The sequence below is a fragment of the Corvus cornix genome, chromosome Z, assembly GCF_000738735.6.
Source record: "Corvus cornix cornix isolate S_Up_H32 chromosome Z, ASM73873v5, whole genome shotgun sequence".
Taxonomy (NCBI): Eukaryota; Metazoa; Chordata; class Aves; order Passeriformes; family Corvidae; genus Corvus; species Corvus cornix.
The window spans coordinates 6,961,004-6,988,257 of NC_046357.1; the positions used below are offsets into that span (position 1 = coordinate 6,961,004).

Sequence of the window (27,254 nt, forward strand, 5' to 3'; positions counted from 1 at the left end):
TTTGTTAAACATTATAGGAGGGTAGTTTAATCTTAAATTGGGGAGATTATTTAAGAATCCAAGAAATAGGTTTCAATCTGTTTAAAAATTTGGACTTTGTATTTTTATATGTTGTATTTAAAATTAACTCTAAGTGAATATTTATGCAGACATGCACTCATACTACTTTCTTGCCTTTTGACTATAAATAAATGTGTATTTATACAATAGTATTCTTACTTCCATTTTACTTATTTGCCTTTCCAAGTTTGCATAGATTTGGCCATTAAAGATGCTTTATTTTTACCTCAGATAACTGGTAACTTAGTTTTAAGAATGGAGTGATTAGCTTATCAATGATCTGCCCTAAACATTATGTTGGAAGAGCTGGCATGTCTCATGATGATATATAAGTAATACAAACACACTGAGTTTCTGTTAAGGAGGTATGTTAATTTGTTGAGGAATGTTAATTAACAGTAAATTTTGAAAAACTTAAACTGTGTACAATCAGGACTGAACAGTACCTATATTGAAATCTCTTCAGAAGATGGTTGTAGTGCACTGTGACTAAATAGCGAAATGAGAAGCTCAATGACTGTTTTCTCAGACAAAATCTTCTTTTTCTAGGACTGTGGAGTGGACATGATTCAGGAAGGTGTGAGTTAAGTAATTCTGTCCACTTGCTCGCTAATATCACATGCTATTTCTGAATACCAGGAAAGACACTTGATCTTAATACTGGCATTGAGATATTCAAGATTACACTGTGTCCTCTGAAAAACAATATGAGCTTTAGTGAGCGAGTCACAAACGAAGCGTACACATTTCCTTCCCTCCTTCCCTTCCTGATACCTTTCAAACTAGAAAATTATACTGCACTGTTTGTCTTGAGTGTTTTAAGGACCCAGGTGAAATTTCCCACATGCTGAATAACTCTCAGGCAGTACCAGGACTAAAATAAGCATTTTTTTTTTTCAGGTCTTCCTCTAACAGCACCCAACATATCTTTATACCTACCCTTTTTTTATTCAGTGATGCAAAAACCAGGGAGCTTTAGCAGTGCACATGAGCAGACATGCATGTTTTAGACTTGTACATTTTCAAGTTAAGATATCCACCTCTTAAGGGCAAAACAGTGTGTCCTGCCACACAGTTACATGACTGTAGCCTGCTCCCAGTGAGAGGAGAGGGTCCATATCTCAGTTTCATTCCTGCTCCATCAAAGCAGCAGAGATGTATGACAAAAATCACCTGTTATGTCCCACTATGTGTTCTCAGGGCTGGAACTGTACATGCAGGAGGCAACTGGAGTAAAATACAGGATCTCAGCATAAGAATAGGCACTGTCTTGACAGATTTGATGTGGAATCTTGCAGGTTAATGGCTAACAGTGCAGAGGCTGGTCTAAAACACTAGCAGCAGACTCATTTGGTCTAATGAGACCCTTGCATAGTCCTTAACTGGACTCCGAAAGTGTAAGTGGATAAAATTATCATGCATTAAATTTGAGTTCCTCTCCAAAAAGATCTCTGTCATTATTGAGAGTGACTTTGTTTAATCTTCCACATCAGTACCATCACTCAATCTTCGTAAATATTTTTTTGTGAAATTCTCGATTAATTCAATAAGTGAATGAAAAAGACCCCTCGTTTGTTTGTTGTTTTTTTAATTTCTTTTGAATTTCTCGCCTTTTAATACAGTTAAGTGGCTGTTTCTGGAAAAAAATTTTGAAGCACTTTAGGTATTTTCAATCACTGTTAGTCTTACAAGAGAACAGAACTAATTCTATCCATTCTTTTCATATAGAAAACTCCACTGAGACAGTTTTTTCTCATTTCTATTTTCTCAGCCCTCCTTCAAGACATGGGCAGCTGGAGTGAGGTTTCTTAATTATATTTGCTATCTCCCTTCTTCAAAGAGATAAATCAAAACACTTGGCAGTTTGTAATAGAACAGTGGGACAGAACTGGAAATGGGTTTGCAGTTACATGCAGGACTGGGGAGGTTGCAAGGTGAGAAGAGTGGGGATTCAGCCATGAACCTTCAGCCCCTTCTTCTACCTCTACTTGAAGATTGCCATTTTATTCTAGAGATGAGGTAGGTGGGTGACTGAGGAGCATTGTTTTGGACTGTGTCAGAAAGATGTCTGTTAGAGTGCTGGGCTCTTGATTTTTGTTGCCCCTTGAATCCTTCTGTAAACAACCATGTATATTTACACAGGCCCTGCCTTCATCCAGGTCAGAAGAGAAGGAATCCAGCAGGAAAGGAGATCATGTCTGAGGCACTGTTCTTCAGCACAAATGTGAGGAGAAGGCTGAAGAGTTTAAAGGTGTTGTAAAACTGAAAGTAAAATAATCAAAATATAAAGCAAGCAAGCAAACATTTTGTTTCAATTTTTTTCTTCTTTTAATAATCTTACTTTCTATGTACAATTTTTTTGCAACTGACAGCTTCACAGTTCAGTAGTCTTCCTTGAGAAGATACTGCAAAGCTGGTATCTTCAGTTACATTTGTCTCTAGAAACCCTGCTATGGCTGTCACTGGGCCTCTTTTCTTTCATAACAGAGCAATTATGTGTTAATGGAATATAAGAACCTCTTTGTTACTGGTAGGTGGGAAAAAAACCCTGTGTAAATAACAAGTAATTTTAAAATAAACTTTCTTTCTAACTATCTCCCTTCTGGTGACAATTTTAATTAGCTATTGTCAGCAATTAAAAAAAAAAAATCATAAACCCCTTATGCAGATTGACAGTCCCTCCCTGCAAGGCACCAAGTGCCTTGTCCTGTCAGTAACCTCAGTCATTCTTATGGCCATTGCGGGAGCCAATCCAGCATTAATGGACATTGCAAACACCACTGCTAAAGAGCAGCAAAATCACCTGATGGTTTAGCTTCTAGCAACATTTCCCAGGAATGTAGAAAGGCTGCATACCCATGGTGTTGAATGGCCTTTTCAGAGGTCTTCTCTTTTTTTCATGATTATCTGCCTGATTAATGATGTTACTTCTGGCTTGATACTTTCTATTGGCTCTTCGGGTCTCCAGAATTTCACAACTTTACCCTCAGGGCTGACAAGGTACTTCCAGAAATTCCATCGAGGCTCTTTCTTTGAGGAATCTGTAAGAATGAAATCAGATAATTTTAGTGACTTACACCTGGAATTGTCTCCATGCCCCACACTGATTCTTTGACTATTTATGCTGAAGTAATCCCACCATATTATTTGATGGGTGTGGATTTACTGGTTGCTGTTAATGATTTGAAAAGTGGGAGGTGAATGATGCTCCCCTCTTCCTGTGAAACTGTTTGAGAGTTCCTACTTTTACTGTGGTATGCTTCCTAGGGAAGAGGATACAAGGGCTGCATATTTATTCAGGGAATCCCCAGTTTTATGCCAGTTTTGGGGAAGTAAAATGGGAGCAGGAAGTTGTATGGGTGATGGCTTAATTAGGCTGCTTTCACAAAAAACTACAGTAGATTTTGAGTGGAGAACAAGTGTTTGGTTGGGAATGGTGCCAGACCCTAAACTGATTTTTTGAAGCAATGGATTGAAGTTTGACACCACACTTGTGCAGCAAGGGGACCAACTTTGCACTAGATTATCTGACAGTCCTGTTTTCATCCTGTTGCTAGTAGTCACAGGCACAAAAGGGTGGTATAGCATGAAGATGTTCAACCTTCTGATTGTCAAAACAGCTACATGAAGAAAACAGATACTTTAATTGAAAATCCACAGTAATTTAATGTGAGACACAGGAATGCAGGAAGAGAAAACTTTGTTTCAAAATATTTAAGTACCAAAGGTTCTTTCTCCTTCCTGCGGGTGAACAGCATGTCAAATAAGAAAATGCTGAGCAATTTTTTTGCCTTTATAGGTATTAATGTTTAACACTGATTGCACTGATATTTAGAATCTGGATTCACCACACACAGCTGGTGCCTTTGTGCTCTAGTCTCTTCTGTAAAGAACAGAGAGAAAACACTCAATAATTCCACCGGACATCTGGCAACTCAGGGAGACAAAGCTACCTGAGGTCTGTGTAGCATGCCTAAGAGAAGGAAGGAACAAACACAGTTACAATGACAATGGTGACCACTTAAATGACTACTCAATAATAACAATTTTCAAGTACATAGGAGGTATCATAGAGGATATGGCAAGAAGCAACACTTAAGTGTTCTAGAAAAGATTTCATTTGGATATTGTAATAGTTTTCTGACAAGAGGCACTATGAGAGAGTGGAATGGAGGGCAAGGAGATTGAATACAGGTTTGGGCTTTCTGTTACTTTTTTTTCTAGTTAAAATGGTGTGTTAGAAAAGGATTGTTTAAGCTATTCTTTCTTTCATGTATCAATATGGTTCAAAGGCCTGGTCAAAACTCAGAAAAATTCAGAGAGGCTTTTCAAGTTGGCTTTAAGTCTATGAGATCTTTGATCAACTGAGACAAGAGAATTTAATTCTGCTTCTGAGTATATGAGGCTCTTAGTCTGTAAATGCTCCCTGTATTCATGCAGGATTTTGTGGGCTAGGCCCTGAAGTTCACATGAAAAATTAATACAAATCAGTGGTTCTATCTAACTTTGTATCTATCTATCTATCTATCTATCTATCTATCTATCTATCTATCTCTCTCTCTCTCTCTCAGTGGTTATATATAACTAGTACATATAATCCTGCTTTACAGTACAGTTTATGTAAAGGTGGACATATGACTCTGCTAAGAAAGGAATCTCATCTGCATGTGTTTATATAAAATCTTCCAGTAATTTTGTGATCCCCATAACTACAGTTTTGTTCATAATAAAAGCCTTTTTAAAATAAAAATCACATGGTTTGTAATGGGATTTTGTAGGTGGAAATCTTTGGACCCAAGTTTATACACCCACAAAACGGATGTTTCTAGCTGGGCTGGTCAGAGTAGGCTGTTTTTACAAGCAGTGAGGAGAAACTGATGTTTTCAGGATACTGTTCTTCTGCCCATAGTTTTGATATCCAGATTGCAATGAGAGTAATTGTATGTTGAGAGCCTGTTTCCCTCCCTAGTTTATGAAGACTTCAATGTTCCCTGACAAAAACACTCAGCCTGGCTTCAGTAAGAGTACCATGGTCACAGGCAGCTTGATACATAAAAGAAAACAATTACCTATTAGAAATTTAAAGGCGGGATCTGCTTCTGATCCTAGGATCTTGATTTTGTGGAAAACAGGGAATGTTACTCCATAGTTTCCTTTGGCAAAAGATTCTATTTCCTGGCTTGAACTAGGCTCTGATTCTCCGAACTGGTTGCAGGGAAACGCCAGCACAGTGAAGTGGGAGGGACCAAACTCTCTGTGTAGCTCTTGCAGTGCGATGTAATTTTTGTCTGTGTATTGGCAGTAACTGGCCACGTTTACAACCAAAGTTGCCTTCAGAAAAATAAAGTTAGAATAGTAAGGAAAAAGCCTACAGATATTGTAGAGATCACAATTAAATCTTAAAATGGCATCTCTCATTACCGAGATGGTTCCTGTCAGAAAGGTAAACTTAATCTGTCTGATCATCGTTTCATTAAACAGATAAAACAGATAATGATGAAAGCAGCTGAAGATAATTACGTCCAAACAATCTGTTGTAAAAATCCAGTAAACTGATAAACTTATTTTTTACAGCTTTGTTTAAATATAAGCATTTAAAAAAGCAGATATTTAGGACATGCACTAAAATCATACTTACGAGATGAATTTCTAAAATCCAAAACCAGTGTTCCAAACTAAGATTAAAATACACCAGTTTGCCTTTTAGGCTGCATTGGTCTATAAATAATATGATTTCTTTCCTTGATTTATTAGATCTAATACTTAATTCCTGGAGCAGGCCTAGATAAAACAAATTTTCTCCAGTTTACTGTGTGAAGAGCAGGAATTTAGCACAAATCTCTGCCAAAAAACTCCCATAACCAAACCTTTTATTTACCTAGAAATGTACACATTTTTTGTCAGTAAAGATTCAAGGCAGAAAAAGTGAAATAATAACTTACTTTCCCTCTGTACTTCTCCAAGGAAATGATCCTTCCTCGTGAATCCTTGACTTCAAAAGAATAAAAATCTTTGATTTTAGGTTTAAAAAACCTGAGTTGCAGCAGGCAGAGAATGGTGGTACACAAAACCATTGACAGGAAGACAACAAAGACCCTGGCTTTGGGCACTGAGTATTTCAGAGGATAACTAGTTGTGAGAGGCTCCATTTTCGAAATCTTTTGAGAGTAGCCTGGGTAGGCCTGGAATGTGAAGGCGGAGCTGAAATATGAGACTCTCAGCTCAGACCGGAAAGAACAAGCTTCTCATTTTTGTCCCTGTTGCAAACCAGCTGTTACATATCACAGTGCCTGCTGGGCTCCTGAGCTCTTACGTAAAGTATCGGGACCTTTCGGGGGGAAGGGGGAGGGAGGGGGAAAGAAATGAATGAAGGGTGTACCCACCACCTAAGGATGCTGAATGCTCTAACTGACCTCTGTGGGATACTCCAGTGTTTGTTTGCACTGTCTTGAGAGCTGCTGTGGCCAAGCGTGAAGCTGTAGAGCAGCTTCAGCACATCCCCCGGGCTCTCGGAGTGTATCTGACAGAGCTGCTCAGCAGGAGGCAGCTGTGTTATCAGGCAGACCTGGAGAAGCAGTCTGGGGGACAGCTGTTCAGGAAGAAAAAATGCAGGAGGGCTGAAACCACCTTGTTTACAAACTCAGCCCTGCATCCCATCAGCTGCTCTGGGATCACAGGCAGCTGTGCAAAACCCTTTTCAGCACATGGGGCAGAGAAAAACTCCTCGGTAATAGGCTGTCATAAAGGAAGATAATACAGTGTAGATTCTTTTGCAATGAGAGTGGGGATGATAATGGAAAATGGGTTGCTTTCTTAATTGCTACTGGCTACCTGGCAACGAGATGTACTGAGATGGTAAGATTGAAGGTCTGCATGAGAGAAGAGTTAGCTGAGAGGTCTCAGGTGTAAGACAAGCAGTTCCAGTGGTGTTTTGCTGCTTGTGAGTCTCTGCTTACTCCCTGTCCCTCCCAGTGCAAACCACCATTAAGAGTGATTTCTGTCTCAGTGGGTTTTCTTTGTCACCCTGATTTTTTGCTGCACTTAGAGGTTGCATTTTAAAGGATGGAATCAGAAGGGGCTTTTCTGAATGTAAAACCTGGAATCTGGTTGTTTCTTCCTTTTCAGTAGTACTACCAGTATCACTGATTCATACACTATCATAGTGATGCGTTAAATTCTTGCTATAATCTCTAAATAGCTAAAATCCACATTCATTTTGTTTAACAAGACTATATAGAGAGCTTCACACTGTTCTACATAACAGAGAGCTGCTTAGGAAACACTGTGAAATTTCAATATTTGTATCTGAGGACATATTAGGCTTCATCTGTGCCTGGGAGTGAGGCCTGTGAGCATGGTGTTTTGATGGCAGAGACAGAAAAAGCACAGAGTTCTGTGCTGAAATGAATGAAGGTGTCCTCAACGAGCAAGCACAGGTGACTAATGCTGACCTTAAAGACAAGATCAAATGTGTTTGGTTACAGAAAATCCATGCAACATCCTGATGTCTAAGCTCCAGCTCAAATGTTTGCAATTTGCATCTAATATTATTTCAGAACTGAACAAACCAAACAAAACTTCATATATTATAAATATTTACTGGTGTACCTAATAATTACCAGAAGCCCATTATATTAGCTGTGTCTCCTGTTGTTACTCTGAACTAAAACCTTGCTTAAAATCTGTTTGAAAAACAAAATACATTGTTTAATATTGTCTGGGCTCTTATATTTTAAGTTGGGATAATTTTTCAGGTTTTATGGTTTTCTGACACAAACTGATCTATGAATGAATTTGATCAAAAGAAAATTTTTAAAAAGTGATTTAATCTTTAGTTAGTATCCCTTAATACATTAAAAAGTACAAGATAACATTAAAAATAATGACATGAACAAGCTGCAGTGGTGGTGAGAAGGTTCAGAAATCAGAAGAGATCTAAGACCTTTTTTGAGTGGAGATCAGAGAACCTGCCTGGTTCCAGGCAGACAACATGTGGGTTTGCCCAGTGTCCCTCTCTCAGGAACCACCAGACCTCTAAGCCTGCGCTGCTTTGGGGCTGAAGGTGCCTTGGGCCCTCAAAAGCCATTCATGTATCTTTAGTGCACGAGAGACACAAATTTAGGTTGTGGGTTTTTTTTCTTCCCCTGCCACAGGTTTTCTGTGCCGCCGTTGATTCAGCTGTACCTATCTGAACAGAAACATTTGTTTTGCACCGTCTCCTCTCTCCTTCTTTGCGCGTTTGACCGTCTGCCGGAGCCTTCCTCAGCCCGGCTGTTGCTCCTAGGCAAGGGCACGGCAGAACTATAAACAGCGCGAAGGGACGGGATGACACTAAGCCTTGGCTAATCTGGGTGTTTGGTGTCCTGCCGCGGTGTAGGTGGCAGGCTCGGAGCGGAGCGGGCGCTCCAGGTGGGAGTGCTCCGTGCCGCGGGAGCGGGCGCGCAGCGCTGCCGGCACACGATGGCAGCAGCCGCCGCGGAGCCCCGGCGCAGCAGCACGGCGGGCGAGGGGCCAGGGCAGCACGCAGAGAAACAAGGCAGTGTGGGAGAGGATGACCTCCGGCAGGGGTTTATGAAACAGCCTGCGGCAGGGAATTTGTGCGAGGTGAGTATCGGTGTTTCCCGTCTCCCGCTGCCGGGGCTCCGGCAGTCACAGCTGCAGCAAACTGCGCAGGCTGCCCAGGCAGAGCAAGATCCAGGACAGCATCCTCTCAATTTTTTTATTTACACTGAAGTACTGGAGCAAGTCCAGAGAAGGGTAACAAAGCTGGTGAAGGGTCTGGAGCACAAGTCCTGTGAGGAGCGGCTGAGCGAGCTGAGGATATTTAGCCTGGAGAAAAGGAGGCTCAGGGGTGACCTTATCACTCTCTACAACTGCCTGAAAGGAGGGGGGGGAACCAGGTGGGGGTTGGCTTCCTCTCCCAGGCAACCAGTGACAGGACAAGAGAAAATGGCCTCAAGCCGTTAGGTTTAGGTTGGACATTAGAAGGAATTTCTTCACAGAAATGGTGATTAGACATTGGGATGGGCTGCCCAGGGAGGTTGTGGAGGCACTGTCCCTTGGACGTGTTTAAAGAAACACTGGGCATGGCACTTAGTGTCATGGTCTATTGAGATGGTGGTGTTCCATCACAGGCTGGACTTGATGATCTCAGAGGTCTTTTCCAACCTAATTGATTCTGTGATTTTCTCACAGGAGCATGCTGCAGCCATGAGAGGAAAGCTGGGCCCAAGTTTCCTCTTCCCTGTGTGCAGACAGCCTAGGGCAGCAGGTGATACAGACAACTGACACTGAGTAGGGTGAAAGGGAAGAGGAAAAAGAGGGTCTCATGCACAGCCAAGCAGTGCCTGTGGCACACTAACCTTTTTTTGCTTTGTGATGTGGGACACCCAGGAATGGGTTTAAGTTCTGTTGGACTGTAAGAGGGCACAGAGTCTGTTCCAGCACCTTCATATCTGGAAAATATATCAACAACTGACAGGAGGGCAGGAGAACTCATACAGGCCTCTCTTGTTCGCTTCCTTCTGCTTCTTCTTCACCCTGTATGCAGCTCCTGCAGACCCAGCTGTAACTGCAGAACTAGGATCAGTCCGCAGGCCTGGATTTGGAGTAGTGCACACTCACGGCAGAAGGAGCTTGCCTTGTGCTGTTGTTTCTTCTCCAGTGCCTAAGGCTTCATGTATTGACAAAGGGACACCGGCGGAGGAACACCCACATTCCACTCATTTTAGAAGAGATTTACTGGAGGGCCATTCAGAGTGCAGATCAGATTTCCAGCACCCTGAGTTCCGGGGGACTTGACTCTAGGGGAGGCTGTTTCTCTCCGTCAGCAACAGGGGGAGCTGACAAAACGTCAAATGAGATTTGAGAGTGCTGACTCCTGCTTCCAACAGTGCTAGGCGAAAGTGGGTTTGCATGCTGCACATCCACATTCACGAAAAGCTTCCTGGAAGATGTAGGGAACTTAACACAGTTGACTTCTTTATTAACAACTGAAATACTTAGAGAAAAAATAAAAGATGCTCCTAAGTGTCCAGGATATGTTCCTATGATGTTGGTCAGAAAGTGCAATTCTGTTTTCTACTAAGGAGAATACCAGAGTATTTCTTTTCAGTAATGCCTGCTCCAGGTCTAGGAAACTGGCTCTGAAACAGTGTGAGGTCTTTCCATCTTCAGGTTGTAGAACAGGAAGTCCTGCATGCTGCCTCTACAAGCAGTGGTGAAAGCCTGTCTGATCCTGGGAAATCAGATACTAATTTTCTATGGAGTCAGATTCTCCATAACTAGTCAATAAACCTAAGGCTGGACATGAGCTGCAGTAGTAAACAGGCATTCTTTATAAAGGGAATGATCAATTTGATCTTGTTTAGAGATCTCTTCTTAGGATAAGATGAATAATGCTGTAGAAATGTCTCTTCACTGACAAAAGGAAAGCAGGGTGACTGCTCCAAATGTCAGTGTTTGGATTGTCCTGCTTAGTGTGCCGATCTGCTTTCCGAGTGCTGCTATAACGCAATCAGTGCTATTCTAAAAAGTACTTGACAAATATTTCCATGCATGTTTTTAAGAGGAATTGTTTCCATTAAAATTGTTTTTCTAGTAACTTTGCAGATGCCTAAGAAACTCTCCATCACAAAAACTACTCTACCTAGCAGTCATGCTGCAATGGGTTTGGAAGGAAGGAATAACAGGAGAGCTGAAATAGAAAAGTAAGAGTAATACAGTGTTCAAGTGCACAGATAGGATATTTGCTTTTCTGATGTGTTTTTTTATCTTGTCTTTGGCCTGGAATCAGTTATGAGGGTACTACTTTGTTAACATGGAAAACAGTAACGTAAGAAGGTCCATTTAGGAATTGTCTGCTGGAGAAAAGTCAGGAGTAGCTTTTTTTGTCATTTATTTGATTCAGCTTCTCTCCTCTTTCTTCAGGCTATCATCCTGTAAACTAAAATCAAAACTAAACTAATGAAGCCCCCAAGATGGGTTTGTTACCTCTGAGGGAAAGCATATATTGTAAGAAATACACATGAAGAGCATGGATGACTCAGTCTTCCACTTGCTTTAATAAGGACTGTGTGCGAAGAAGACGATTGCTTCAGTTCTGCAGGATGTAGCTGTTCATTTTGTCACGTAGGCAGAAGAAGGTGCTATGAAAGTTACCAAAAAGCAGCTTTCTGAGAATACAGTTGAGAAAACAGGTGGTCAGATTTTGGTCAAGGTTGAAAGGTCATTTAACATGTGAAACAAAGACTTCAGAACACTTCCTGTTTAGGTGTTATTTTCTACTGCTGTACATTTTATCAGTTTATTCTTCCTAGTGAACACTGGCACACCTCTTTTTTTTTTCTTTTTTAGGCATTATTCATGTCTTTTTGGAGCATAAGTCTATGCTTCAGCTACTCACCTTCACTAGTGAAGAAGTTTCTCTTCACTAACTTGAAAATTGACTTCTTATGTGAAGCACTGGTGCTTATGTTATAAAATCCTTTACCATAATATGACGCTCAGAACCTCTTCTCTACTTTACTGCTATCTCCTTGCGACTGTTCATATATGAAGTTGGAACTTTTTAGTCAGTGATTACAGTTTCTCTTGTTCTCTCCTTCCCTGGATTGCACCAGTTCTGAAGTTGATATGAAGATGTTAATAGCTCTTTTCACATAATTACTCTTTTGACCATAACTATTGAAAAAGATTGCTTCAGAGATGCATACCTGTACTAGTTTGAAAACAAACCAGTGGGAGGCACCAAGTCAGAATAACAATTTAATGGAAATTAAAGAAAAGGGAAAAAAAACTAAAAGAAAACACTGGTTCAAACTGACAGAGTCAAGATACAACCTGAGTCCCTGTTAGGCAGGGTGGTGGTAGCAGTCTGGTAGAATGGTGGCTGCAGTCCTCTGAAGCAGTGATCCTGTAGTAAAACAGTCTGCTCTTCCTCAGAAGGTTCAGTGGTGGCTGTGTAGCTCCTGTCCTCTGGAAATCCAGTGGGAAGGGTTGTCTCTGGCGTTCAGAGTCCCAGATTATATCCAGGATGGGATGCTTGGTTCCTCCCTCTGGGTGGAGCATCTCACAATGGGGTAATGAGTCATGAGGCAAAGTGTTGATTAGGCTCATTAACAGAAGATAGTCCAGAGGGAGTTATCTCTGAGTCAGGCGGCAGGACAATGATGGGCCATTAACAGCAAGATAGTCTGGGGGGAGGAGGCAAGGAAACACTGCCCCACCTGATTTCAACAGCTCATGAGGATGGTAATAGAATACACTGCAACCCAGGACGATACCTAATGTCTTTTTTTGTAGCATTTTATAATCCTTAATTTATATTATTGAGGAGTTTCTGTGAGGGTAGTAAGCTGAACTTCTAAGAGAAGGAGCACTGATGGATGGTCTAATAGGCTTGTTGACTGATGCTTTGTAATAGTGGTACTCTTGAACATCTCTGGATGTTGGAAAGAGACCATGCTTTTATACCATTTAGGGAAACCTGATTCTTGGGACAATCACTTGATTTTCTTAATAAATGAAGCAGTCTTGAACATCTTTCTTTCAACAGCAGTGCTTTCTTTCTTCTTGCCCCCCCCCCATCAATTGATTGGAGAATCAGTGAATATTAGAACTCTTACAATAAACAACTCTATTGATTTAACAGTCCTAGGTGAATATAGCCAACAGAGAAATTGAATGTAACCTCTTTGTTTTTGGTGAGATCATAAGCACTTTCTATGAAGTAATGTACACAAAACATTTTTTCTTATAATGAAACGTATTTTCAAGGTGAGTACAGGTTGTTCTCTTCAAGTGGAGTCATAGAATGGTTTGGGTTGGATGGCACTTTTAAAAGTCACGTAGTCCAAAACACCTGCAAATGACCAGGGACATTAGCAACTAGATCAAGTTGCTCAGAGCCCTGTACAACCTGGTCTTGAATGTTTTTAGGGATGGGGCATCCACCACCTCTCCAGGCAACTTATTGCACTGCTTCCCCGCCTGCATTGAAAAAAATTTCTTCCTTATATCTAGTATCAATCTCCCCTCCTTTAGTTTAAAACCATTACTTCTTGTCCCAGCACAGCAGGCCCTGCTGAAAGGACCAGGCTTCTCTTTCTTATCAGTCCCCTGTAAGTATTGAAAAGCTACAATAAGGACTCCCCAGAGCCTTCTCCCCTCCAGGCTGAACAACCACCTCCCTCTCATCCTGTTCTCAGAGAATGGTGCTCCAGCTCTCAGATCGCTTTTTTGGGTCTGGCCTGGACCCACTCCAACAGGTCTTTCTTGTGTTGACCTGGACACAGCATTCCACGTGGGATCTCACCAGAGTGGAACAGAGAGGCAGAATCACCTCCCTTAATTTGCTGGCCACGTTTTTTGTGCAGCCCAGGATGCAATTGGTTTTCTGGGCTATAAGTGCCCATTTCCAGCTCATATCTAGCTTTTCATCCATTGGTGCCCCCATGTCCTTCTCAGCAGGGCTGCTCTCAGTCTGTTCACCCCCAGCCTGCGTTGATACTGGAGGTTGCCCTGAGCCACGTGCAGCACATTGCACTTAGCCTTATTGAGGTACCTCATGAGGTTCACATGGATGCTATGTAAACCTAGATTTATACTATGACTTACAAGTAGAAGTTGAGTTAGAGCTAATATACTCAGAGTTCTAGATCAAGGACTGCAACCATTTCCTCTACTGTGATATAGCTGGGGTGAACAAAACCTAAGATCTTCCTAAAACCATTTAAAAGCCAGTCCTGGATAAACCCATACAAAAATCTATTTATCTTCTTAGATATAGTAACAAATGACTATTTACTTTGTGCTCCCTGTTAGTATAAAAGAATGGGATCCATTGAGAATAAAATCTTCTCACATACCAGTGAATGTGTGTGGTCTCTCTGTGGGCCAAAATATTACTTTTTTGTATACACAATCAGTTTTCCACAGAAATGTCTGCACTAATTTTAAAGGGACACATAACCAAACAATGTGATTAACTGTCTGCCAAGTTGTCTGTATAAATCATACAGAAAATGCCTCTCAAAGCTGAAGGCCTGCTGCAGAGCAGCTGGAATAAATAAAGGAGAAACACTTCTATTTTCAGGTTATGTTTTTCTAAGACATTTCTTGTCAGGACTGCAGCAGGGTTTTGAAGAAGAGTAACACAGACTGTGCATGGAAGGGCATTGGAGAGAAAGAATTCACTAATCTTGAGTGGTTGGTAAAAACATCAGCTGCGTTTCCACATTACTGTATATAAATAATTAAAGAACAAACAGAAAATTGGCATCAGAGCATTCATCTCAGTCACCATTGTGAAGAAATGCATATTACTAGGAATTGGTAAAGATATTCCTGTCCTGTGTGAGCTGATCCGAGCCTTTGAATCTTGGTTTAAGACCTATGCTAATTATTTTCAAAAAAGGTTCCAATAATAATTCTGATCTCCCTTTTCTTATTTTTGCTGCATCATCTATTTCTTTGATACCCAAGGAAATGCTGAAGTAATTTTTAAGATCTTATTCCTCAGAGATACTTTGTAGCTATTTTCCATTTTATGTTGTGTCACTGGTTTAGGGAATGGGATCATGGAGTCCAGTGTTTGTATGCCTGGTTTGAGGGCGGACTCTGACATCCAGGGGGTCTCATGCTGTAATCAGTGGCCCTGCAGTGTATGTACCACATACCTGATCTTCCCTCACAGATAGACTTATTGATGGCATGCAGGAAGTGTCTTTACAAGCTGGTAAAATTAGTCCAAATGCCAACTGGAAGTGGACAAGAGGTCACCCAGGTTTGACAGGTGACCCAGGTAGTAACTCCAGATGTACAGATTGGGATCCTTTTCCACTGCTAAGGTGGCCTTGTTCAAACAGCTTTGTTAAAGTGTGTGTGATCATTAGCAGTGGATCTGTGTTTCATGGAAGGAAAGATGTCTCAAGTCCCTCAAGTCAGAGCAACATGATTTGGATATGATTTGGTATTTATTATTCATCTCCCATCTCAGAGACAGGCTGTTTTGAAGCTTCTGTGTAATGACTGTTGAGTCCTTTGATGTTATCCACATTTAAGTATGTTTTTCAACTGGCTTCTTAATTCAGTCATATTTTCACTTCAGCTCAGCTTCCAGTCGTCCAGGAGGTTGGATATAGCATTTCAGAAAGTGATGATATGGAGGTCTGTGAAAACACCAGTTGCATCTGGAAAGGTATGTTCCAACGTAGCAAACATTTTCAGGCACACTGAACAGTAAGATAGTACAGTCTGCATCTACACAGGAAAAGCAAGTGCATCTACCTCTTTCAGCAAGTGTTACAGAATAACACAAAGTGGCTGAGAGCTACCTGCTCAGAGCTATTTTGAGAGGTCTCACAACCTCTGAACAGGTAGTATTCCAGCTTTCGGTGTGGTTAACTCCCAGCATTTTACCTGGCTCTCCTTTGGCCCCCATCTGATACACTGGTGGCCCTAAAACACTAATTTCCTTTCAGCTTTTCTGTTTCAGAGCCCTACAAATGAAACCAAAAAGTATAGGGTTGTGCTGTGGAATGGGTGGGGGATATGTATCATATGGACTGTTAGGTACATATGAGTGCAGGGCATGCAGAGATGGTGGAGTCTTGTTGCTCTTACCTGTAGGGAAAGATAATAGGATCAAACTGTCCCTAGCATTGCAGCTGGTTTCATCTGTGGGGCAGTAGATTAATTTACTACATAAAATATCCTATGAATGAAGGAGCATAAGGGAGTGTGGATGATCAAGTGATTTGAAAACAGGAGGTATCTGAAGAGATAAGCCTGTGAAATAATACAGGCGTTCCCACACTTACTTGGGTGTGAGACAGTTCATTAAATCTCAGACTAATATTTTGGTGCCTTCTGTCTTGAACAGATGATTTGTTTTGGTGCTCTGGCTATGTCTCTTTATGAATCTGGATTTCAACCCTGTTTGGAAGAAGCTGGGATTTATGTGATAGATTTGTATTTTCTTTTGTTGCTTTCCTCTGTGCAAATAAGCCTGGTTTCAGAGCAGTTAATAGCAACAGTATAGGGATAAATCACAGTGGCTTTTCCCCTTGATGACAAATGAATATAGGCATTAAGAATACCAGGTTTGATTCCACCCACCTACTTGTTAATCAAGTGGTTTGATGTGACAGTACTGACTACTTTTCCTGAGTTTCATTTTGAGAATTGACACAGGCATGTGAGAGCCAAAATCTTATCAAAAGTCAGTGATATCCACTAGCACCCAGGAAAAATAACAAAATGGCATAATGAAATTTAATCTCCACTAAGAAAAAAGCCTGTTATGCATATTCATGTGCCCATGAAGTGGGTGAACAGAGCTGAAAGGGTAACCAGTATGAATTTGGGGTAGATGAATTACTCACAAGAGAAGAGAATCCTGAAATGAGTTACCAAGATGATTTCATCTGTTACTGTCTCACTACACAATGTCAGCTGCCAGTGTTAAAGAAGAAAAGTGTTTACAGAGTTCCAGAAGAGTTGCCGTTCATTGAATATTACAATTAAGTGCCTTAAGTTTCTTGAATTATCTTGGTGGGATTCAGAAAGATTTTGTAAACTTTTCAAAAGTAATGAAAAATCTAGACATTAGAAGTACAATTTTTTTCTGTACAACGAAGTCTCATTTTAGTGATGTCAGACATTTTAGGGTTAGAATGCAGTGTTACATATCCTACTGTGCAGATCTGAGGTCATTCCTGCAAATCTTCTTAATTTTTTAAACTCCACAAAATTTTAGACACAGAAGAAAATCACTCTAATCTACTTGTTCATCTTCAGAGAGAAGGAATACACAGCTGAGAGGGGAAACATTTGCTGTCTGTCAAAATCGAATTTTGGAATATGGGAGAAGAGTATGGAAGGGTTGCATGATGCAAATTCTCCACAATTTGCCATTGAAGTTTCAGATAGGCTGTGCATGTGCATATTTACAGAATACAAATACTTTGTCAGTGTCAAATTTTTTTTGAAGAGAAAAGGTTAGTTGTAGAGATAAATATCATCTTCTGCCCTTGAAACTTCTAAGACTCATTGTAATTACTACTCCCTGGGGAATAATTTGAATAAGGAAATTAAAACACAGAGAAGGTTGCAAAAATGTGGGTCTCCAGCATTCTGCTCTGCACACTACAGCAATATAATTTCTTATACATAAAAATCTAGCATTAAATTATTCAAAAGGCTAATGATCTGGCTTTTTTTTTTTTTTTAATAATGCTGAGGAGTCTTTGCAGCCTGATGTAGACAATGACCACAAAGGATGACTCTTCTTGCTCGTACTTGAATTGTCTTCTGTTTCTCGTCACTGCGCTGTCATGAGCTAAGTGTGGTGTGATCAAGGAGCGTGCATTCTAAAAACCTTTTCCTGTGGTTAGGTATTGATGGGGTAGACCTTAGGGGGGAAGTAAACACCAGAAAGCAAAAGAGTTAATTACTGTGTAAGGGGGTTTTGGAGTGGAAGAGCATACATGAAAAATTCTGCTAATAGCAACTTCTGACAGAAACAAAGGCAAAAAAAGAGGAAAACCACCATGTTTTGTATTGAACAGTGGTACAACTTACACAAAATATGGTGGACCCTATTCTCAGTTCTAGCTGACTGAATGCATGAAGGTTTGAAAAAGCTGGTGAGGTGTGGCTTTCACCTGGTCTAGTGTGTCTAGTGTTTTGAGCCTACCCAGGATAAATTAGGCACTTCAAGCCTCCTCTGAATCATGGGGAGACAAATATAATGAGAATGTGAAAGGCTTAGGCCTGAGAAAAAATGGTGGTGTTTTGCATTACTGATTTGCATGTGATGAGTCTTCAAATACAGGATGCCAAGAGGGGACCCAAAATGAGCTTAAAACTGTTACCACTATGAAGCCATTCACACCTTTGGAGCCAGAAGTGAGGCTTCATATTACTGGCTGGTGCAATGATTGCTGTAAGTTAATTTCTCCTGTGTGGTGTTTCTAGCACAGACTGTGAATTCTTATAATGTGTTTCAAGAAAGATGGTGGTGTGTCCCCTTCACATAAAATGGAATCACTGCAGAACATAAGTCTCATACAGCTTCCTTCAGCTATAGATCTCAATACAACTTTCAAATCAAATAGATCTACCCCCACTTAAGAGTAAGTTAAATGTTTGTACTAGTTTGAAAAACAAACCAGTGGGAGGCACCAAGTCAGAATAACAATTTAATGGAAATTAAAGAAAAGGGGAAAAAAGGTAAAAGAAAAAAACACCGTCAAATTGACAGAGTCAAGGTACAACCTGACACCCTGTTAGGCAGGGTGGTGGTAGCAGTCTGGTAGAATGGTGGCTGCAGTCCTCTGAAGCAGTGATCCTGTAGTAAAACAGTCTGCTCTTCCTCAGGAAGTCAGTGGTGGCTGTGTAGCTCCTGTCCTCTGGAAATCCAGTGGGAAGCCAGTGTCTCTGGTGTTCAGCCTCAGATTATATCCACGATGGGATGCTTGGTTCCTCCCTCTGGGTGGAGCATCTCACAATGGGGTAATGAGTCATGAGGCCAAGTGTTGATTAGGCTCATTAACAGAAGATAGTCCAGAGGGAGTTATCTCTGAGTCAGGCGGCAGGACAATGATGGGCCATTAACAGCAAGATAGTCTGGGGGGAGGAGGCAAGGAAACACTGCCCCACCTGATTTCAACGGCTGATGGGGATGGTAATAGAATACACTGCAACCCAGGACATTATCCACCCCTTATTCTATTACCATCTACATTATCCCAAATCAATACCTTCTTAAACTCTAAAACACACATACACATATATATATATATATACACAGTGAAATCTACACACCGTTCTCACCTAAGATTAGGTCTCCTTGTGGTACACAACGGGTTTCCCCATCTTTCTGCATTACCCACCAAGTGCAACCAGGTCCTTGAGCAAAGACAATCCCACGGATGGGTTTGCCTTGCCTGAGGTGGGATTAATCCAAACAGTCTTTCCTAAAATACCTCTCAGGTGTACCACAGGGACTCTATCTCCATCCACTGTGTGCAAGGGTTCAGACTCGGCAGGACCAGCTCGATTGATGGACCCTCGGGTATTGACTATCCAGGTGGCCTTTGCTAAGTTCACTTCCCAATTTTTGAAGGTCCCCCACCAAGTGCCTTTAGGGTAGTTTTAAGTAGTCCATTGCAGCGTTCAACTTTTCCAGCAGCTGGTGCATGATAAGGAATATTGATATATCCATTCAATACCGTGTTCTCTGGCCCAGGTGTTGATGAGGCTGTTCTTAAAATGAGTCCCGTTGTCTGACTCGATCCTATCAGGGGTGCCATGTCTCCACAGGACTTGCTTTTCCAGGCCAGGATGGTGTTCCGGGCTGTAGCATGAGGCAAGGGTAGGTCTCCAGCCATCCAGTGGTTGCTTTCAACCATGGTCAACACGTAGTGCTTGCCTTGGCGGGTTTGGGGAAGGGTGATGTAGTCAACTTGCCAGGCTTCACCATACCTGTACTTTTGACCATCGTCCACCATACCACAGAGGCTTCACCCGCTTGGCCTGTTTGATTGCAGCATAGGTCTCACAACTGTGGATGACCCGTGAGATGCTGTCCATGGAAAGGTCCACCCCCGGTCACGGCCCATCGGTATGTTGCATCTCTCCCCTGATGACCAGAGGTATCATGGGCCCAACGAGCTAGGAATAATTCTCCCTTGTGCTGCCAGTCCAGATCCACCTGTGATACTTTCACCTTGGCAGCTCGGTCCACCTGCTCGTTGTTGCGATGTTCTTCATTAGCCCGACTCTTGGGTACGTGCGCATCACGTGTCGAACCTTCACACGGTCAGCTTCTCTACTCGGGCGGCGATGTCCTGCCAAATCTCAGCGGCCCAGATGGGCTTCCCTCTGCGCTGCCAGTTGGCTTTTCTCCAGCAATCCAGCCATCCCCACAGAGCATTAGCTACCATCCATGAGTCGGTGTAGAGATAGAGCCTCGGCCACTTCTCTCGTTCAGCAATATCCAAGCCAGCTGGACGGCTTTAAGCTCTGCAACCTGACTCGATCCACCTTGTCCCTCGGTAGCTTGTGCAACTCGTCGTGTGGGGCTCCATACTGCAGCTTTCCACTTTCGGTTAGCGCCTACAATTCGGCAGGAACCATCAGTGAAGAGGGCATAACGTCTTTCAGTCTCCGGTAGCTCAATTATATGGTGGGGCTTCCTCAGCACGAGTCACTTGCTCTTCCTCTTCTTCAGAAGATATCCAAAAGTCTCACCTTCAGGCCAGTTTGTTATAATTTCTAGAATCCCAGGGCGATTCGGGTTTCCAATCGGGCACGCTGTGTGATGAGGGCGATCCACTTGCTCCATGTGGTGTCGGTGGCATGATGCGGTGGAAGGAACCTTTCCCTTGAACATCCAACCCAGCACCGGTAGTCGGGGTGCCAGAAGCAACTGTGCTTCAGTGCCAATTACCTCTGAGGCAGCCTGGACTCCTTCATAGGCTGCCAAGATTTCCTTCTCTGTGGGAGTGTAGTTGGCTTCAGACCCTCTGTAGCTTCGGCTCCAGAATCCCAGTGGTCGGCACGAGTCTCACCAGGCACCTTCTGCCAGAGCTCCAGGACAGACCATTGTTCCCGGCTGCAGAGTAGAGCACATTCTTCACTCTGGTCCTGTCCTGACTGGGCCAAGGGCTACCGCATGAGCGATTTCCTGTTTGATCTGGGCGAAGGCTTGCTGCTGTTCAGGCCCAGTGGAAATCATTCTTCTTGCGGGTAACCAGGTAGAGAGGGGCTCACGATCTGGCTGTACTCGGGAATGTGCATCCTCCAGAAACCTATGGCGCCTAGGAAAGCTTGTGTTTCCTTCTTGCTGGTCGGTGGAGACATCGCAGTGATCTTATTGATGACCTCGGTGGGAATCTGACGTCGTCCATCTTGCCACTTTACTCCCAGGAACTGGATCTCTTGGGCAGGTCCCTTGACTTTGCTCCTTTTGATGGCAAAGCCAGCTTCCAGGAGAATCTGGATGATTTTCTCTCCTTTCTCAAACACTTCCTTTGCTGTGTTTCCCCACACGATGATGTCATCGATGTATTGCAGATGTTCTGGAGCCTCACCCTTTTCCAATGCAGTCTGGATCAGTCCGTGGCAAATGGTGGGACTGTGCTTCCACCCCTGGGGCAGTCGGTTCCAGGTGTATTGCACACCCTTCCAGGTAAAAGCAAACTGGGGCCTGCATTCTGCTGCCAAAGGAATGGAGAAGAAGGCATTGGCAATGTCAATAGTGGCGTACCACTTCGCTGCTTTGGACTCCAGCTCGTACTGAAGTTCCAACATGTCCGGCACAGCGGCGCTCAATGGTGGCGTGACCTCATTCAGGCCACGGTAGTCCACCGTCAGCCTCCATTCTCCACTGGACTTACGCACTGGCCATATAGGGCTGTTGAAAGGTGAATGGGCCTTGCTGACCACCCCTTGGCTCTCCAGTTTGCGAATCATCTCATGGATGGGAACCACAGAGTCTCTGTCGGTGCGGTATTGCCGGCGGTGCACTGTTGCTGTGGCGATTGGCACCTGTTGTTCTGCAACTCTTAGCAGTCCCACGGCAGAGGGGTCATCTGAGAGGCCAGGCAATGTACTCAGTTGTCTGATATCTTCTGTCTCCACAGCAGCTATCCCAAAAGCCCAACGATGTCCTTTTGGGTCCTTGAAATATCCATTTCTGAGATAGTCTATGCCGAGAATGCACGGGGCCTCCGGGCCAGTCACGATGGGGTGTTTCTGCCACTCGTTCCCAGTTAAACTCACTTCAGCTTCCAGTAGCAGTCAGCTGCTGGGATCCTCCTGTCACCCCAGAAATAGAATGGGTTCTGCTCCCACATACTTGTGGCATCAGAGTACATTGAGCACCGGTGTCACCAAAGCCATGTATCTTTGTGGGTCAGATGTGCCAGGCCATCGGACCCACACAGTCCAAAAGACCCGATTCTCCCTTTCCTCTACTGGCTAGAGGCAGGGCCCCCTCTATTCCTGGTCATGTTGCATTGTTGCTCCCTTCCGGTGAATACGTTCCTGAGGTCCCTTCAAGAGGACGGTCCATATTATCATTCCGGTACCGTCTGGAGTTCTGTGTGCGGGAGACCGGAGCAATGTTGGCTCTAGATGCGCTTCTTGTGGTAGTTGTCCCTCTTTTTAGTTCATGTACCCGAGTGCTACAAGGAGGAGGTGGGTTTTCCATCCCACTTACTCATGTCTTCTCCATGTTCCTGAAGGAAAACCCAGAGTTAACCGTCGTGGGGTGTATCCTCTCTCCCTGGTTGGGGGTCGCCGGCTCCTAATGGCAGAGACTCTTGTTGGTTCTGGTGGATGTGGTAAATCTCTTCCTTAAGTTCCTTTTTCAATTTCTGATGGCCTTCTTCAATCAAGCTCCGGACTTGCTCAGCCAAAAGACTTGTTTCCACGGATGAGACATGGGTGCGAAACGGGGCTGTGACGGTGTCCTCGTAAATCCTCAGTTTGTTCACCAAGACGCCCACCCTGTCCTCGCCTTCCCTCCATTGCAGCGTTGCCAGGTAACGGGAGTATATCTCTGGTCCAAGGCGTGCGAACCTCAACCACATCTGTGACGTGCACTGGACACCATCTGGGCTCTTAGGAAATCTCTCATCTTCTGAGAAAATGATCTCCAGCACAGCCAATTCCCTCAGGCACCGGATACCTTGTTCCATTGTGCTCCATTTTCCTTGGTGCACCTGGAGGTCTTCTTTACAAAGGTACCTGTCCCTTACACTTGCAAGCAGTTCGCCGCCTTAGAGGCTGAGGGTTTCTTGGGTTCTCCCGATCCCCTGGTCAATGACCACAATGCCGTGGGACAGGAATCCAGTTGCCTGGCCTCACTTCCGTCCAGGAATGGTGGTCATCTGGCTGCTGAGGGTCCCAGCATTCGGAGCAGCCAGGTCAGGATAGACTTCAGTTCGGTCTGGCGGTGAATTCCCTTCCCCAGGTCTCCGGCAGCTCACCCAGGGATAGCGACCGAGTGATGATCTCTGGCTCTGCCTCTTCTGCTGGGTGCGAAGGTCCTGCTGCATCCTCGTTCAGTCACTATGCGGACTGATTTGCTTTTTGATTCTTCTTCTGCCCGGGGGCAACTGCAATCGGTTTAGGCTGTTCTGGTTCAGTGATGGTTTGCATGGGACGCTGACAGTGCTTTTGGTTCCCTTCTCCTCTGTGTCACGTCTGCGTGGACATGGACGCTGTTGTCTTGCGTCTGGGTTCTTTCTCCTCTGTGTCAGTCTGCGTGGACATGGACGCTGTTGTCTTGCGTCTGGGTTCTTTCTCCTCTGTGTCAGTCTGCGTGGACATGGACGCTGTTGTCTTGCGTCTGGGTTCTTTCTCCTCTGTGTCAGTCTGCGTGGACATGGACGCTGTTTGTCTTGCGTCTGGGTTCTTTCTCCTCTGTGTCAGTCTGCGTGGACATGGACGCTGTTGTTTTGCATTTGGTTTCTTTCTCCTCTGTGTCAGTCTGCGTGGACATGGACGCTGTTGTTTTGCATTTGGTTTCTTTCTCCTCTGTGTCAGTCTGGCAGTGGACATGGACGCTGTTTGCTTTGCATTTGGTTCCTTTCTCCTCTGTGTCAGTCTGCGTGGACATGGACGCTGTTGCTTTGGCATTTGGTTTCCTTTCTCCTCTGTGTCAGTTCTGGCGTAGGCATGGTGTTTGTTGCTCTGCTCTTTTTCCCTCCCCTCATCCTGAGGATTGCTGTGCCATAGCTCTGTTTCGAAGCATGGTGTTACGTGGTGCAGGCTGTACAGAGAAGACAAAGCAGAACTGACAGCAAGTTTTATGCCGTCTTGACATCCAGAGGAATTCAATATTTTCAAAAACTGCTGTGGCCTGGCCTGAAAGGCTGGGAAGAAACCACTCTCTACTCCTTCCCCACCAGGGGCTGGGTGCGATTGTTGAGGAGAATCCCAGACACAGGAGCCCAGACTAGGACAGCCAAACAAAACTGAGTATATACTCCGAATGGTATTCATCGGCCTCACAGGTTATTATGCTGTAGGCATAATAAACCATTAAAGCAATTCTCATTACCATTCCCTGGTTTTAACAGGAGTAATACTACAGGCAGGTAGTTCCCCATGTGAGGAAAATATAGAGAGCAAGATACAGTACCCACGTAGACAAGCTGAGCACCATGGTGAATAGGTTTCCGTTAACACAAAATTGTAATTCTGACTTTCTCTCAGATCTGCCCCACATTGGGCGCCAAATTATGTTACTAGTTTGAAAACAACCAGTGGGAGGCAGAATAACAATTTAATGGAAATTAAAGAAAAGGGGAAAAAAGGTAAAAGAAAAAAACACCATCAAATTGACAGAGTCAAGGTACAACCTTGACACCCTGTTAGGCAGGGTGGTGGTAGCAGTCTGGTAGAATGGTGGCTGCAGTCCTCTGAAGCAGTGATCCTGTAGTAAAACAGTCCTTGCTCTTCCTCAGGAAGTCCAGTGGTGGCTGTGTAGCTCCTGTCCTCTGGAAATCCAGTGGGAAGCCAGTGTCTCTGGTGTTCAGCCTCAGATTATATCCAGGATGGGATGCTTGGTTCCTCCCTCTGGGTGGAGGCATCTCACAATGGGGTAATGAGTCATGAGGCAAGTGTTGATTAGGCTCATTAACAGAAGATAGTCCTGAGGGAGTTATCTCTGAGTCATGTGGCAGGACAATGATGGGCAATTAACAGAAAGATAGTCTGGGGGGAGGAGGCAAGGAAACACTGCCCCACCTGATTTCAACGGCTGATGGGGATGGTAATAGAATACACTGCAACCCAGGACAATGTTTTATCAATCAGCCCTGGGTAGTAGCCAGTAACCACAGCAGCAGTTCCATTGAGTGGACTTTGAAATATCTTGTTTTTGAAGACAGCAGTGACGTTTGTGGTTTGGGTGACACCTTCTGAACTAAATTCTCACTTATGTCTTTGTTGGTGAACAGGCAAAAATTGAACACTCACAAGCTATACATGAACAGATAAATCTCAGGTCTGAAGATTTTTAGCACTTCATAAGATATAACAAACAACTCTCTATGTTTATGTGTTTATAATTGTCCCTGGGAAGTTTTTCAACATACCTTTGTGAGTGTTCATGTATATCCATGAACAGGACAAAGGTTTGTTGGGGTGATACACACTGTTAATGCACAAGGTATGTCCCAGGACCGACAACATTAACAACAGTGGTCTGTGGAAACAATTTCTGCTGCGAGAGTCAGATCTGTAATTAAACAGACTGATGGATTCAACTGTTCTTCAGAGAGATTTTAGTTACCAAAATATGGTGCCAGACCTTGGATTATGGTAGAACGTTCTGTGCTTCAGAGGTCATGCAAAATGAGAATGTCCTGGCTAGGTATTAAATGTTGTACACCATCTGCTGCTGACTTACATGACATAACAGGGTGTTCTGAAGATAATCACTGTAGTGATTTGGTCTGCAAATGCAATGTGACCAGCATCAGGGAGTGGAAGCAGTATTCCCATCATACATTTACTGAACAAGCCCTGAAGATGAGAAGCAGAGTTTCCTTAATAACTTTTTGCACTTTTTCCTATCATCTGCAGCGTAAATGTGTATGTGATTTTGTGTGACTTTGGCTGAGGTGCTAGGTAATAACTGGACTTACCTGCTTCAGTCATGAGTCATCAATCTGAAGATACTGAAGTGGAGCATGTCCATGTAGGAACTTATAAATACTGACATATAAATAAACAGCTTTAAACTCACAGACGTGCACCCCTTCAATCCAGTCTGACTTCAGCATCACTGACACAGGTGTTGAAATTTGGAAATACTCGTTATCTTACCTGTGAAATAAATGAGTTTTCCTTATGTCAATTCAGAACTGGGGAGTGGCTTCTTGTGAACAAATGAAGGGAACAAATTTTTCTTTCCTCTTGCTGTCAAATTTTTATTTCTTGTTTGTTTTGGATTGGCAGTTGTGGAACATTGAAACCAGAAAGCGGCTGAGAAATATGTTTGGCCACCTGTCTGTAATTGGATCTGGAATCATTGTATTCTGAGCAGGTGAGTAGTAAAGTCTATTCCCAGAAAGAGTCTTGCTGCTTTTAGTCAGGCAAATGTCCCATTCATTTTAGCTGATTTTCTTGGCTTTGTTCAAATGTGATTTTCCTGTTCCCTCATCTATCACCCATCTCAGAAATCATACGGAGATTTATTGTATGACAGGAAAGCAGCCAAAAAGGATTTAACCTGTTTCTGTAGTCTCTGTTTCTTACTCTCCTTCCAGAAAACTGTCACCACTTGCAGAATTTCAGTATGATTTGGAGGCTGTGACTCTGGTTTTGTGCAAGGCCTGAGCTTGAAATTCTTTTGTCTCCAGTGGGTCTGAATGTCAAAAATCACGGCCTCCCCAGTGCTGGGGAGACAGTACGTAGCTTAGATGGCCCCTATATTGATATCAAGACTGCATCTGCCTTTTCAAATGCCCAGCAAACCACGGCTATTAAGAGTTGCACACCTCTCTAGCTGTGTACCTGCAAGGAAAGGCCAGCTCATTGCTATCTGCAGCCCAAGGAGGGACAAAGTCCCCGAAATTTGCTTTGTGAAGGGTGTATTTTAGAGTAGCAGGTGAATATTTTGTATTTAGGTATCATTTCTGTATGTGGGCTCAGATGAGAAAGATCAAATGTACTCTTGTGGGTTTTTTTCATCCCACTTTCTGTTTCAGATCTTTAACTCACACATGATGGGGCCGAGGGGAGACTTGTGTATGATGAATACTTCTGTGATTTTAAAATCATATGATAGTGTTCTGTTTTACTTAATTGGAAACATAATAGCAAGGGTACAACTTTATTGTTAATTCAAAATGAAACTAGTATCTCTTGATAGGAACAGCAGTGGTAGTTTTATTTTGGTTTCACAAGATGCTCTGGTTGTGACAGTACTAGTCTGGAAGGTGGAGGTACAAGGAGGTACAGGCATACCAGCTGAACAAACAGTTAACAAAATACAGCTGCAATTATACTGGGTGGGTTAGGTTACAAGGATGCAGGTGTAACATCCTGCCAGTGCCAAGTGGCATAACCTTACTACAGCAAGAAATAGTTTCGGTCCATGTTTCCTCTTGGCCAAAGCTGTGAAAATAACAGGAACTTCAGAGTAGAAACTGATGAAAAAATTCAGTGTG

General features: G+C 43.2%; 1 protein-coding gene and 1 long non-coding RNA gene across 3 annotated transcripts in view; one reads left to right on the top strand and one right to left on the bottom strand.

Moving 5' to 3' along the window:
- On the bottom strand, positions 1–6,307 carry GPX8 (glutathione peroxidase 8 (putative)). Of its 2 annotated transcripts, XM_010395271.4 has the most exons (4): positions 6,003–6,266; positions 5,130–5,391; positions 2,917–3,101; positions 1–2,322 (listed from the first exon to the last, which is right to left on the bottom strand). In XM_010395271.4, exons 1-3 carry the CDS (start codon positions 6,207–6,209, stop codon positions 2,938–2,940), a joined length of 633 nt encoding a protein of 210 aa, XP_010393573.1. In that variant the 5' UTR covers positions 6,210–6,266; the 3' UTR covers positions 1–2,322; positions 2,917–2,937. The 2 variants fall into 2 exon arrangements, with proteins under 2 accessions (XP_010393573.1, XP_019138964.1); XM_019283419.3 differs by lacking the exons at positions 1–2,322; positions 5,130–5,391 and having other exon boundaries at positions 3,009–3,101; positions 6,003–6,307.
- LOC120411519 overlaps positions 6,296–27,254 on the top strand; it is a 23,385-nt gene continuing 2,426 nt past the window's right edge. The window contains exons 1-2 of the long non-coding RNA XR_005603864.1: positions 6,296–6,373; positions 26,041–26,128. This is a non-coding gene — a long non-coding RNA (uncharacterized LOC120411519). The remainder of the gene's footprint in view (positions 6,374–26,040; positions 26,129–27,254) is intronic.